The sequence below is a fragment of the Sebastes fasciatus genome, chromosome 17 (genome assembly GCF_043250625.1).
Source record: "Sebastes fasciatus isolate fSebFas1 chromosome 17, fSebFas1.pri, whole genome shotgun sequence".
NCBI classification, from domain to species: domain Eukaryota; kingdom Metazoa; phylum Chordata; class Actinopteri; order Perciformes; family Sebastidae; genus Sebastes; species Sebastes fasciatus.
Window position 1 is genome coordinate 23095215 of NC_133811.1, and position 14074 is coordinate 23109288.

Below are 14074 nucleotides of genomic sequence, written 5' to 3' on the forward strand. Positions count from 1 at the left end.
CGGCCGTGAGTGGACTCATTATAATCCAAACCACCGTTTTTGATTTACGGCCAAAGCTTTCACCACACTCCTCAACATCTCGTCTGGGACGGCCCAAAGTCGCGCGGTGTCAAGGAGCCTTAATTCTGACGAGAGTCCATTAAATAAATCACATGATGGTCACGCAGTATCTTGAATGAAGATAAGTGATTAAAGATAAGCTTTTCTCTGTGTCTATCTGCTGTCCCGTTCAGCTGGGGAGAACAAATACCGGCATGTGTAAACAAACAGACTTGGCTTCGTGTTGTAGAATATCAAGCTTGTTTAGGTGCGGATCCAAATCACGCGTTTGGGTTGGCGCAGAGGATTGATTGCTCTTATAGCAGATTATTCCGTGTTTGTCTTTGTTTAATCTAATCATTTTACCAGGATCAGTGGCCAGCCTGTGTGTTTGTCTGCTACAAGCTGTCTAATTCCTCTCTCCAGCACATCTAAAAGCTCTGTTTGTTCCTCCATTTCCCCCGGTCTCTTGATCATTGTCTGTCACTGTTTCACCGTCTCTTTAACTTTCTCATCTCACGTTTGTGAATACGCATGTCTGTATATGTTTTCCCTCTGGTATTAGCTTGGCAAACCTCTGAAACAAAGAAATGTTCTGTCGACCATTCTCAAAATCCTTTCTACTTTTAATAATAAGCCTACTGAAATGGCTCCTCCCTAGCAGTCTGTCCCTCCAATTTTCACAATGTTTCACTCCTCTTGCAACAGCACTGGGTACGCCATTAATATTATTATTATAATAGAGAAGGAACCTAATTTATGGGCTCCATGCACAAGTCATACTGTTGGCAATAATGAGAAGACAGGAGGGAGATTTGCAGCCTCCAGACTTTCAAATTCTTTTTTTTTTTTCGTAATTCTTTGGCACAACTTAATCTGTGTAAAGTTCAGCCTTTTTGATGTATTAAAGCCAATGCAATCACTTTAAAACCTCCAGTCTAGGGGAGTATTTGAACATATTGTGAATATTTGAACAACGTTTAATGCTTTATGTGTGATACTACTTGGATCCGACTTGGATTGAGGAATTGTCACCATCATTTCACACTTTTTGTGTTTCTCCTCAGGTCCAGAGTACGTCATGGATGCCTCATCAACAATATGTTATGCCTACAGTAAGTACTCTACCATTCACCTGCAGTAGCTGCCCTTGGCTTCCCATTGGGGCCCACCCTTTGCCTTGACTTTCTCTTGAGTTGTTGAAAGGTTTTAGGAGGAACTAGTTAAAAGAACATTTTACGTTGGTGCTGAAAATAGTTTACAACATGCAGGATTTTTTTATATTTAGAGCAATAATGGGAATGATGAGAAAAAATAGTCTGGAAAAACAGTTAAGCCACATTCTTCCTCCGCTGCAGGTCAAATGTTAAACCTACTAAACTGCATACATGCACATACCATTACAGTACCACATGAAACCTCCTTATAGCTAAATGATTACACCAATTTTGTCCTGGAATTACTATACACAGCTCTATAAAGGCATATTATCCCGCTCTGATAACCACATGTTTCCATCTTTTCCTAAGTATACAAACACATTTAGTTTTTAGTTTTTTTGGTTTTGGAGTTTATAGGTGTTGGATGTGCCAGGAAGCGATTCAGCATCATTTACCAGACCGCAGCACAATACAGACAGGCTGTTGCTCTGGGTTACCAGCCCAGACAGCAGACAGGGAAAAATTAATATTAATTAGATTTAGTTCACCAGCAATGCAGCCTGCCACAGGAGAACGGATGTAGTCGCTTTGCATCCAATGGTATTCAGTCTAGTTAAAGAGTGCAGAACATTGGTTTTTATGAGAGTCCAATATTTGGGGATTTTTTAAGGTCAAAGAATATCCACACTAATGAGCTATTTTGTATTTTCTTCACTTATAAAATCATATTTTACGAGTGAAATTTGCTTTTCATTGACAAGTGAGACTGTTTTTAGAGACTCTAATAGCCCCAGCGTTTATAATCACTTTTTGGATCCATGTTTTCTGTAACAGTATTGTTTCGGTATACATCCCAGATTTGTTTCCCTAACGTCGTAGCGACAAAGAGCATTAGTGGTTTACTAAATTGTTTTAAGGTTGAAGCTTTAACTGATCCTGGCTCCGGGAGTGTTCTCGTTTTGTTGCTTCGAGGTTTTTAATCATTCTGCCAGAGGCTTTAATGTTTGCTTGAGGCTTTTCGTGGCCCCTGGAGCACTGAGCCAGACAAGGGCACATGTGTTTGATTCTTTACAATGGTGAAACAGCTTCACAATTGTTCCACAGACAAAGATTAGCTAAATTGACGTCTTACTTAAAGTGTGCTACAGAACACAGTGCCCTGCAGTACAATACAGAGAGGACTTTAATATTTCATACAGTAGAGTAAAGCATGTTATTGTAAAAGTGTGTTATACTACAATGAAGGCATTTTATTATAGTACATCGTAAGCATGTAGATATTGTATCATTTAACTGATGCAGTAAGTTATTAACACTTTATAATAACCATCATTGATTAATGGTAAAGTCATAGATAATTAAACTTTAGTATAGTACAGTAATAGTTATTTTACTGTTATCAAACAATGAAATGATAATTAATAATGTTTACTAATTATTAGTAATGCTATAATATATGAGATTTTAAATATTTATTGTTGCCCATATTATAACATTTTATATACCATATTAAGTATTTCTTAATGGTTAATAAATGGAATTTAAACCGTCTATAATCATTATTTAGACTGATAGTTAATACTTTGTTAATGGTTAATAATTAGTTTCTGGTCCATCTATGTAATATTTATAGACGTTTTACAAATGATTACTTAAAAGTTTACAAATACATTTTTAATTATCAACAAATACTTAATACAGTATATAAAATGTTATAATTTGTGCAACATAACCACTTAATAAACAGTTTTTAATGTAATCAGAATGTAATTGTTATCGTTTCTTATCAGCTACGATACAATATAAAATGTATAAACTAATTATTTCATATAACACAAACTAATGATAAAATAACAGTAATTATAGCATTACTAATAATTAGTAAACATTATTATTTTTACCTACGACTAAAGAAAACATACTTATTAATATGATATTCCATTTCTGCAAATAGATCCCCCTAAATGTTACACACTGCTCCTTTAACACATATTTTCTATGCTTCTGTTGCTACTTTCATTGAAAAATGATGTTTGCTTCAAACAACCATGAAAGTGTCAATAGCATTGTTAGCCCGAGTCAAAAAGACAACTGCTTGCGAGTCCCAACGATCGAGCAAATTGGGAAACACTGGACTCCACAGCTGATGGTCCGGCACTCACTCACTCACTGGAGGAGTGCTCAACCAGCCGCGTGGCTCCCCCGCTGAGGCCATTTACCACTCAGTCCTACCCATCTCACTTCCACACCCGCTGTGGGACAGTGAACATGTAATCTGGTCGCAGCAGGCCACCAGCTCGGCAGTCACACACACACACACACCACACCCAGCTGCAGCTGCCCTCCAAGCCACTCAGTTTTGCCTTTCAGCAACGCGACCTCCTGCCTGTCCTACGAGTATCTTAACTCACCCGGCCTTCACTTTCCCGGTGATGCTTGTTTCACACAGGATTAAAGTTAGCTCACTAACAAGCTCACCGCTTTCGCTGCTGAGTCTGCCTGTTGTGAGAGTGACAGTGTCGTGGGTGGTAGACATTATTACAAGGTGAATGGCAAGAATGCTTTCTAATAGTTTAACTGCTCAGCATGTGCAGTGCTGTTTGCAAACGTGTACGTGTGTAATTCTGTATACACATAAAGATATCTCTGTCCATGCATCTAGACCAGGGGAAGTCATTTTAGTTCATGGGCCACGTACAGTCCATTGCGATGTCAAGTGGGGCCAGACCAGTAAAACCATTGCAGAGTAACCTAGAAATACCAACACCTCCAAATGTTCCCTTCATTATAGTGAAAAATCCATTTACTAAAGAGATGACGAGCAACCTGAGATGTCTCGCTGATCTCTCGGCTACGACTCCAAACAGACTGCTGTTTCCTCAAACCTTCCGACAATTCATTTATCTTCTCTGTTCTCACTTTTCCTGGCAAGTTCTTGTACTTTCTGCCACGATGAGTCTCATAGTGGCGCCGAATATTATATCCTTTGAGCGCTGAAAGGTGCTATGAACACACCAAGCACACTGGCTTCCCATTTACCTCTGTAAAGAAATAGGAACTGGTCCATTTTTCTCTTGGAAAACCGGACACTGTTTCCACTTTCGTCCTTATTTGACAGACATTTTCCAATGGCGGCTCTGACATGAACAGTAGCTTGACAGTGTTGTGTCACATAGCCTTTACGTAGGCACCTGGGATCTATAATACATCCAGCATAGGGCCTGTTATCAGGACAGCGCAACCCCCAAATAGGAATAGCAGTGCATTTTATTGAAAAATTGGATACCATTTTCATCATCTTCTGGCATCTTCTCAGACTCTTTAGTCACGTGTTGTTATGGTTTGTCTGTCAGCCTCATTGTCTATGTTTGCCTGATACATATTTGTGTGCACTCTATGTGTTATGCAGTGCCATATGTGCGGTCCATACTGGTTATTCCCAACCAGACCGTACGGCTGCCTGACGGCCGTCCATCTTCCCACCTTATGTCACCAGGCCTCTTGGAGCCATTGGCAGTAGCCACTAGCCAGTAGCCACATTGTACTGTGGTGTTCATCCCATCAAGCCTTCATGCCAGAAGTAGCCATGTGGCAGTATCCGTCCCCATGGCCCCGTCCCCATTGTGTTCCAGTGGCTCTCTCTGTCACCAAACCGGCTGCTAGTTGCTAACCCCAGCTGTCACCGCCGTCACTGGATCATAGCTACCAATCTGTCTCTCTTTATGACCCGCGCTCATATCCGCTACCAGCTACATACACAGTAGACCGCCCCTTACACACACACACACACGCAGCCTGCCACCAGCTCAGTGAATCACATCAAATTACCCAAGCATGCTAGCTTCAAGAGCTCGGGGGGCCTCCTCAAAGCATTAAAAACCAATTGATTGTGCTGGAGTTTGGCCGGTCCCACCACGTGTCGCGTGTTAAACCAATGGAGCGTTGTGCAATGGCGCTCCACGGTGTCCGGGCAATATGGAGGCGGTCGAGCATGGAAGTGGAAGGGGTCACAGCTAGCCAGTCAGATGTCAGAATAGAATAGAACAGACACATAACAGGCAGCCCGACGGAAAATTACCAGTTAGGGGCCGTTCACATGTTGCGTCTAAAAACGTGTGGAAAACACCAGCCGTGACGCTCTCATCCTTTTATCCAAGGTGCTTGGGAGGTTGCGCTCCTGTCGTGCCTGCCGTTACTAAGCAAAACCTGCACACTGCGATGATAATGAAGTTGCAGTAATTTAGCAGTAAGCCTCACTGACTAAATTAAACAAACATGAATGGATTTCCAGCACCGTAAACCCCTCATAGTAACATTAACGTAAAAACAGCTCGCCAGTTATCCCAAGTTCTGAGCTGATCTCCAGGCGTTGTTCCTTCTGTTCGTGTCAAAATAAGAAGAACCTGACATGTGGTAACGCTCCAGGTATCTTCAGTTTGGCTGACCTTTCAATTGTATGTTTATAAAAGGGGGAACTATATCCTGTGAAGCTGTTTTGTTCATTCTTGTCACATGATCTGTGGTGCGCTGGCTGCAAAAATGCTCGGTACGCAACTGACACGCCCGGGAAAAAAACAGGTGGTGCTTTCAGTTTTGGGTGCGGCTTGTTGCGCGTCTCCATTTAAAATAATGATTTTGCATCATTACTACTAGATGTAGAGTTGCAGAAATCACTCCTACCCTCCGCCTGCTATATGAAGACAATCATGATAAATAGTCTGAGTGAGGAACTTCCACTGGGATACAGAGCTGAAACTATTTCCTGACCTTAAAAGTAAAGTAGCTCTCACTTCGACAAATTTAGCTTGTTGGTAAAATGATGTAAAGTGTCAGTAGAGAGATACAAAATAGTGTCAAACAATAAATTGTGGGAAATAATAGATGATATATTGAGTGACAGTAAATCAAACTATGTTGAAGTTGAGAGCAACCTGAACCAGACTTTGCTTATTGCCCAGTAAACAGAGAGCATTGCAGCTTGCACCGCTTCGGCGAAGGTGTTTGTTTTTTATCAGACTAGATTAAGTTTGACAAGTCCATCCATACGAAACTGGACTTCATCCCCGCAGAGGAGCCGGCACTTTGTTAGCAGGAAGACGGAGAGAGTGAGGAGAGAACAGTTTTCAAAATTTGTTTATCCCCAATTAATGGGCGCTCGGCGTGGAACTTGATAGAGAGCGACAGCGTTATTTAAAGTGGACAGCTAATTGAGGTTGTAGCTTGTTCTTTCCAGGCTTTCTTTTTCCCCTCCGTTTATCACTTGTCTTCCTCTTTCTCTTCTCCCCTCGTACTGTCTCTCAGATCCTCTTAATGCCGTGCTCTGTTTGGCAGTATAGGCGTGGGATGTCAGAACAGCATGACCGCTTGCCTTTGGTGCTCTGTTATTAGGTCAGCGCTATACACAAGTCAGCAGACCTTATAGAAGAGGAGAAAACTGAAATGCCCCAAAAGACAAATACACAGAACTGCCTAAACACACATATTGTTTGAGTGCAGAAACACACTCTTAATGGGAAATCTCACTTACGTACAGATCATCAATCACGCACACAGACGCTCAAATTCACTTCGTACTGCCAAAGAGTGCCGGAGTAGCTGCAGAGCCAGCCAAGCGCAGCATTGCTTGTCTTTCCCCACAACTTATCCATCCCTTTTTTTCTCCTCAACTGTGAACTGTATGTGCTTCAAGTGCGTATTTGCTGGAGTGCATTGGCTCTCACATACCGAAGGTGAATTATTGAATTCCTCTCCGTTGCACCCCGGCCAGTTCTCCCTGGCCTCGGCTCTGAATAGACGCTCGCTGGGCCTCTTAGAATTGAACCGTAGCTATCTTCCCTCATCTGGATGGGGGTGAGTCGGTGCACTGTGTGATACCCATCTCCCCCCGCTTGACACGTAAAACGTTCCGCGGATTCAGAAGGGGAACATTATGTCGGTCTCATGGATTTGACTGGCGAGGCAGAATTCGAGACGGGGCTGCAGTCGTCCTTGAGCTGCTCTTTCCCTCCTCTCTTTATCTTTTCATCCCTCACTCCCAGCCTCACTTTCTCTCTACCTCTTTCTATACATCTCCCTCCCAATTCTCCCTGTTTTTGTCTCATTCCATCCCTCCTGCCTCTCTCTCTCTCTCTTTCTCTCTCTCTCTCTCTGTCTCTCTTTTCTCTAATGCCCTTTCAGAGTACAACTGCAGCTACTGTGCCGCTGCCAGCAAAAAATCGTCCGTCCGGGGTTAAAGTTGCATTCATATAAGAGAGATATTGTTGCAGTGCCACAGGGTGACTGACAGAGAGATTGAGCGGCCGCATTTTTCACTATAAGCTTTTGGATATTACCTTGAAAAATGTTGCGATAGCAGCAAGAAATACATTTTGAGACAAAAGCCGATTTGCTTTAGTAGACGGGCTTTATTAGCTCGCTGTGTTTTTCTAATTGGATTTCTAATCTTTTTTCTTTTTTTTGCTTTTGTAAATAGGGTAAATATTCTGGAGAGATCCTCCAGTGTGAAATGATCCATTTGTCCACAAAAGGCAGTCGGAGAACGGTTGATCCGAGCGTAGAGAGGAATGGACCTCCCATGAAGACATGACAAATACTGTTACATGCTTCATCTGGCATCCTTATCCTCTCTCGTACGCGCACATACTGTATACACACACACACACACACACACACACACACACACACACACACAGTACAAATCCATTCAAATACCTTGTCCTCTTCAAGTTACTGGTTTCTTTTTGATTATAGCCTCATTACGTTGAGCATTTTATATTTACAATCAGTTATGATAGGCATTAAATTAATTAATGCATAACAAAGCAACAGCATTGCCATGAACAATCTCAGTCATGGCCAATTAGTGACACACGTCCCCATATTTTGACTTGTAATTGCAGCCGACAGCGGCTCACTTGCCATCCGGTTAGATTTTTGCAACATATCCTCAAACAACGGTTCGCATGATATCTTACAAACAGTTATTTCTCACTTTTCATGCGTCCAGCAGCACGTGTCAATTTCTGCTTGTTACATGCATCTTTTCAAACTAAACTTCCGTCGTCACAGGAAACAACTTGGTTAGGTTTAGGCAACAAAACAGCATAATTAGGTTTAGGCAACAAAACTACTTAGTTAGTTGTAGGCAACAAAACTGCTTAGTTAGGTTTAGGAAAAGATCAACTTAGTTAGTTTTAGGAAAAGATCAACTTAGTTAGGTTTAGGCAACAAAACTACTTAGTTAGGTTTAGGCAACAAAACTACTTAGTTAGGTTTAGGCAACAAAACTACTTAGTTAGGTTTAGACAACAAAACTACTTAGTTAGGTTTAGGCAACAAAACTACATAGTTAGGTTTAGGCAACAAAACTACTTAGTTAGGTTTAGGCAACAAAACTACTTAGTTAGGTTTAGGAAGGGATCAACTTAGTTATGTTTAGGCATCAAAACCACTTAGTTAGGTTTAGGAAAATATCAACTAAGTTAGGTTTAGGCAACAAAACTACTTAGGTTTAGGAAAAGATCGTGGTTTGGATTAAAATAACTCCGGAAGTGGCGTATCTTAACTACGGACATTACATGACAAATAAATCCACATTAACTTCTGGTTTCACACAGGGTACGAACACAGGTCTCCTGGGTGAAATTCCGGTGTTTTTTGACCCACCCGTCCACCCGACCTCCTCCCTGCGCGGCATTTTTGTTAAATTACAGTGCATCACTTTTTGTAGGTACAGCTTTTTGAACTGTGAATGAGAACAGCCTGGATAATGAAAATGCTGATTTCAGTGGTAAAACATTTTTATTGTAATTCAATCTGCATCCTCTTGAGATCTTGCACGTGATTGACAGACAAAATGAATCAATAAGTGGCAGGAGACTGATCCATCATCCCTATTGTTGTCATTTCATTGTGGAGGACAAATAGTAACACAGTAGATAAACATCTTTGCCAGAGGTGAGAAATCCTTCATCGGTATCTGTCTACACATGCTAATCTGTTAACATACATTGTCGTGGCCCCTCAGCTGCTTCGTCTTCACAGTAACGATCCCCTTCTCCCCGTAGGTTCTTGTCAGGGTTTGCAATTAAGCTTTTCAAAACCATTAAAAAAAAGAAATTTCACAATTTAAACACGATGGCGAAGGCCGAGATAAGCCGCTATCTGCATCAATGTCAACTTGTGAGGCTTCAATCATTGCTATTCATCAGTGTGCACCCCTATTCCTTTGCTACTTTAGTTGGGTAAAATGAGCAGTTCACCCTCCTGGCTTAGTCTATGGCACGTTGTGTCTTGTAGAGACAGGCTGTGTTGGTAATACTAGGGCAGCCCTGGTAGTCTGTTAGCTCCGAGGAGGGATTCACGCTGCGGATTAGAGTGAAAGACCCAGGATGCTGGCTCCCTTTTTCGGGCTTACCCGAATAGAGAGTTGCCTGAGGGCATCTGAAAACTGTGGTCACAGTCGAGGGAGGTGAAGGCAAAGATATGGGTGGCTATTGTTAGACCTAAAGGGATAGTTTGGTGTTTTGAAGTGGGGTTGTATGAGGTGCTTATCCATAGTCAGTGTATTACTTACAGTAGATGATGGTCGGCACTCCCCCAGTTTGGAGAAACAGACAAGAAGTATGGAAGCAAAGCAATATAGTGCCGTGGACGGGGGCAGCAGCAAAACCATAGATCAGAAGAGCCACACTAGAGGGTGGAGCTATGTACAACCAGATGCTGAATGAGACATTTTTAGGCGACCGAAATGTTACAATTAACTTTCATGAACTGAAAACACAGTGTGAAAAGGTTAAAGTTGTAAGACAAAAACACGGACAACTCCCAGACCGGACAACGTAGTGGTAGCGACCTGTCTCACACAAGGTAGCCGCGCCCTAAATCATCCCCTGTTTTATGGTCTATTTGACTCTAAATGGGACCATAATTTACTAAATGAACATCATGCTGTATTGAAGAAGACTTGAAACTAGTGATTGAGACCATAAACTCATGTTTACAATGTTTACTGAGGTAATAAATCAAGTGAGAAGTAGGGTCATTTTCTCATAGACTTCTATACAATCAGACTTCTTTTTGCAACCAGAGGAGTCGCCCCCTGCTGGCTATTAGAAAGAATGCATGTTCAAGGCACTTCCGCATTAGCTTTATTTTTCAGATCTGGAGGTTGCCGACTGAGCAAAACATATTTAATCCACGCAAAAGAAAGGCCCACCTGAAAAAATCAATATTCATTTAAGTGTAAGCTATATTTAGAATGTGTTCACTGCTTTACCTTGCCGTTAGATAGCTGTTTCTGACAGGGAATTGAAGCTGCTATCTATGCTCTCTTCAAAGCAGCCAGACTCCATTAATAAAACCAGCAGATAAGTTTCACTTTCAGTTCAGTTACTCGTCGGAAAATATTCTAAATATAGCGTGCACTTAAACTGATATTGATTTTTTTTTGCCGACCTTCATCTACTGTACGTAATCCATTGACTATGGATAATACAACCCCACTTTAAAACACCCGAACTATCCCTTTAACACAGCACAGATGCAGAACAAGATCATTAAGAGCATGTAAACACGCATTCAGATATAAATATGGATGAAGGAGAAAGAGGCATACACACACTATCCAGTAACTTGTGTAATTTTGTGGCTTCTAGGAGGGCAAGCCTCTGGTGTTAGGGGTCCCTGGCATTCTGTACTGTATATAGTTACCAGTCAATCATCAGCAGATGTTCTAAAACACCTTTCCAGACCAATATCGACTGAATGAACAAGCTTCGTCTGTGTGTTTCACTGCAGATGGAGAAATCTGTACAGTATCCAGTACTAAAACTTTAGCAGAATCACTCGAACCCCGTGGCGTGGAGCTGCAGCACCTCTGCAAGTATCCTGCAGCGTTTGCGTGTCACTTTCACCTCAACACAAAACAGACTAACATACACACACGCCAGCATCATTATCCAAACCACCGAACCGCACATGGAGAAACCAACTGTCAAATACGGCAAGGAATGTGTTGAGTCAAGTGCGGGTCCTCTTTCATGTGGACAACACAAGTGATGCTTTGTTTGAGCGGAATACAGCCGCGGTCGTTGTTTGACGTTCTTGAGGCTTTTAATGTCTTTTTTTTACCAACTTTCACATTTCACCTGTCAGAAAGCACATTTACTTTGAAATCTTTTCATTATTCAAGCCCAATTCTTACATCTTACCAGGCTATTAGTGATTTTGTGTACAATATCTGAACAGAACAGATGTCAGCAGTGAAACACCAGGGCCCACAACCATGTAAAGCACTTTGTAGCTTTGTTTTAAAAGTGCTGTATAAATAAAGTTTAGCATTATTATTATTATTAGAGGGAGAGGATAATCGTGTGAGCTTTTCTTTGGGGCCTCAAGCTGGTTTCACTCGGAGCGAGGGCATTGCCACCGCCTGAAGGTAGTGATATATCAGCAACAGCGTATAGGCAATAATGTTGGATATTATAACCTGCAGCAGCAATAAAGATGAGCTAAATGGCGAGCTGCAGAGATGCTCTGCTCATCAGAATCAAAATCCCATCCTTGCAGGATTTTAAAGGGAGCCTCTGCAGAAAACATCCTGTAAAAAAAAGCAATGTTTTCCTCATTTGTTAGGTTCCATTATTGTCTTTTTTCACTTTTAAATGATACACTTCTTTAAGATTATTGTCTATATACTTTGAGCAGAGCTTCACACCCTCCAAAATGATCTGTTTTGTTCTTTATTTCAAAATGATTCACTGCCTTCTTGACAGAGCAGATTTAAAAAATGATAAAAAGACTATTTTACATTTCTTTCAGTCACATAGCTGCAAACAAAACGACAATATCTGTGATCACAAAACTGGATAAAATTCTCTGCAGCAAGAAACCACATACTCAGTTCCTTAAAGGGATAGCTCGGGTGTTTTGAAGTGGTGTTGTTTGAGGTTTTTGTCCATAGTCTATGTGTATTCCCTACAGTAGATGACGGTCAGCACACCCCCAGTTTGGAGCGGTTATCTGTGCTCTCGCCAAAGCAACCAGACTCCATTGAAAAAACAAGTAATTTTACCTTGCAGAGCACAGGAGTTGCTGGTCTACCACTGCCTTGATTGGTTAGTTTGTTTTGTGCTATTGTGTGACTTTGGTTAGTTCGGATTCACCAAAGTTACACAATAGAACAAACAAACTAACCGATCGAGGCAGCGGTAGACCAGCAACTCCCGTGATCTGCGAGGTAAAATGTTTTTTTCAATGGAGTCCGGTGGCTTTGGCGAGAGCACAAAGTCTCTTCTTTTAGGCGGCTAAAATACGTTTTGCTGCCGGCCCCGTCCTCAGCAGTACATTGCTTTGCTCCCGTGCCAGTATTCCTGTCTGCTTCTCCAAACTTGGGGCGTGCCGAACGTCATCTTCTATATGACTATGGATAAGTACCTCATACGACCCCACTTCAAAACACCCGAACTATCCCTTTAAGCTCAATACTAGTAGCAACCCATCTGGTTGCATCTTGAGTGTGTGTAGGGCTACACACGTGGTGTCGATCCTCTAGCCGTAATGGATCAGGCAGTAAAAACACTCTTTATCTGTGTGACATTTATGTATTTGCCGTACCCATTTTGCAATAGTTATTTCTGATCAGCAACTCTAAAGTAATGAATATCAGCTGATAGCGATCAGGGCTCCATCAGTCTTAGTGCTGCTATTTACTTGTAATGAGTGGTCATTAAAAAACACTGCTGGTCGTACCATTTTTTTACACGATTTTTTATTTACAGTACATTGTCTCTGGTCGCAGAGTGTATATCAACGTATTTAACAACCAGGGCGCTGATATCATCTGTCTCCTGTCTAGCATAGAATCAATACCATCTTAAACAAGATGGGTTTTTCACAGACACACACACACACACACCAAAACATGCGCATACATCGAGGAGATGTGTAAACATCATGTCATACATTCGAGATACATCTGTAGCATCCATTATGTTGCTCTCTCTCTCTCTCACACACACACACAGAGGACAAATCAAAAACATATATTGTCTATTTGTGTCAGTCTCCTTCTCATTTTCTCTCCTCTCTAGTCTGTTCCTGGACACACAACACGACACACACACACACACACATACACACACACACACACACACACACACACACTAAAACCCCCTCTCTCACAGACACTCAGTCTCACAAACACAGAAAATCGAAATCACAAATCGGCTTAACTCTCCCTGACACGTCTGTGAATTAAGCCTTTCCGTTGCTCTCCCTTTCCCATTATAAAGGCATTGTCAGAGGCTGAATCGGTAACAGGTAGCCCACAGCTCCTGCTGCTTCCCTCTCGCTCCTCTCTTTCTCTTTCCTTCCCTCGTCCTCGCCTGCTCTCTTCGTCTTTCTCTTTTCTTTGTCTTCTCTCGCTTTCTCCCCCGCGCGTCCCTCAGCCTTTCTCTCTAACTCTCTCTCCTCCCTCTCCCTGTCCGTCTCTTCTCGCTGCCGTCTTCCTCATGACCTCCATCAGCTCTCTCCTTAATCATCTTGCTCTCGTCCTCACACAGTCTTTTTTTTCTGTCTCCTCGTTTCCCCCCTCTCCTTTTTTATATCGTCTATCACAGCCGGTGGTGAACTAAACACCAGATTACCTTTTTTAGAGAAATATTGAGCTACAGTTACTTTACAGGTTCAGATTTTCCACACATAACAGATAAGACATGAGATCAGTTCATATACTTGTAATCTAACAGACACTATTTTGTCATTTATACATTTTGTTGATTTGAGGTACATACATTGTGTTCAAACTTCCCAGTTTACATAATTTTAAAAAAATGTCATCAAGTATTAGGTCAGATACGTCGACCATATTTCAT

General features: G+C 41.7%; 1 protein-coding gene across 7 annotated transcripts in view; it reads left to right on the plus strand.

The window, feature by feature from the left end:
• The window catches only part of rbms3 (RNA binding motif, single stranded interacting protein), a 345383-nt gene that overhangs the window by 305896 nt on the left and 25413 nt on the right, over positions 1–14074 (plus strand). For all 7 annotated transcript variants that reach the window (XM_074613699.1, XM_074613700.1, XM_074613706.1 and 4 more), the window contains one exon: positions 1107–1154. In XM_074613699.1, the coding sequence (XP_074469800.1) occupies positions 1107–1154 (48 nt within the window). The remainder of the gene's footprint in view (positions 1–1106; positions 1155–14074) is intronic.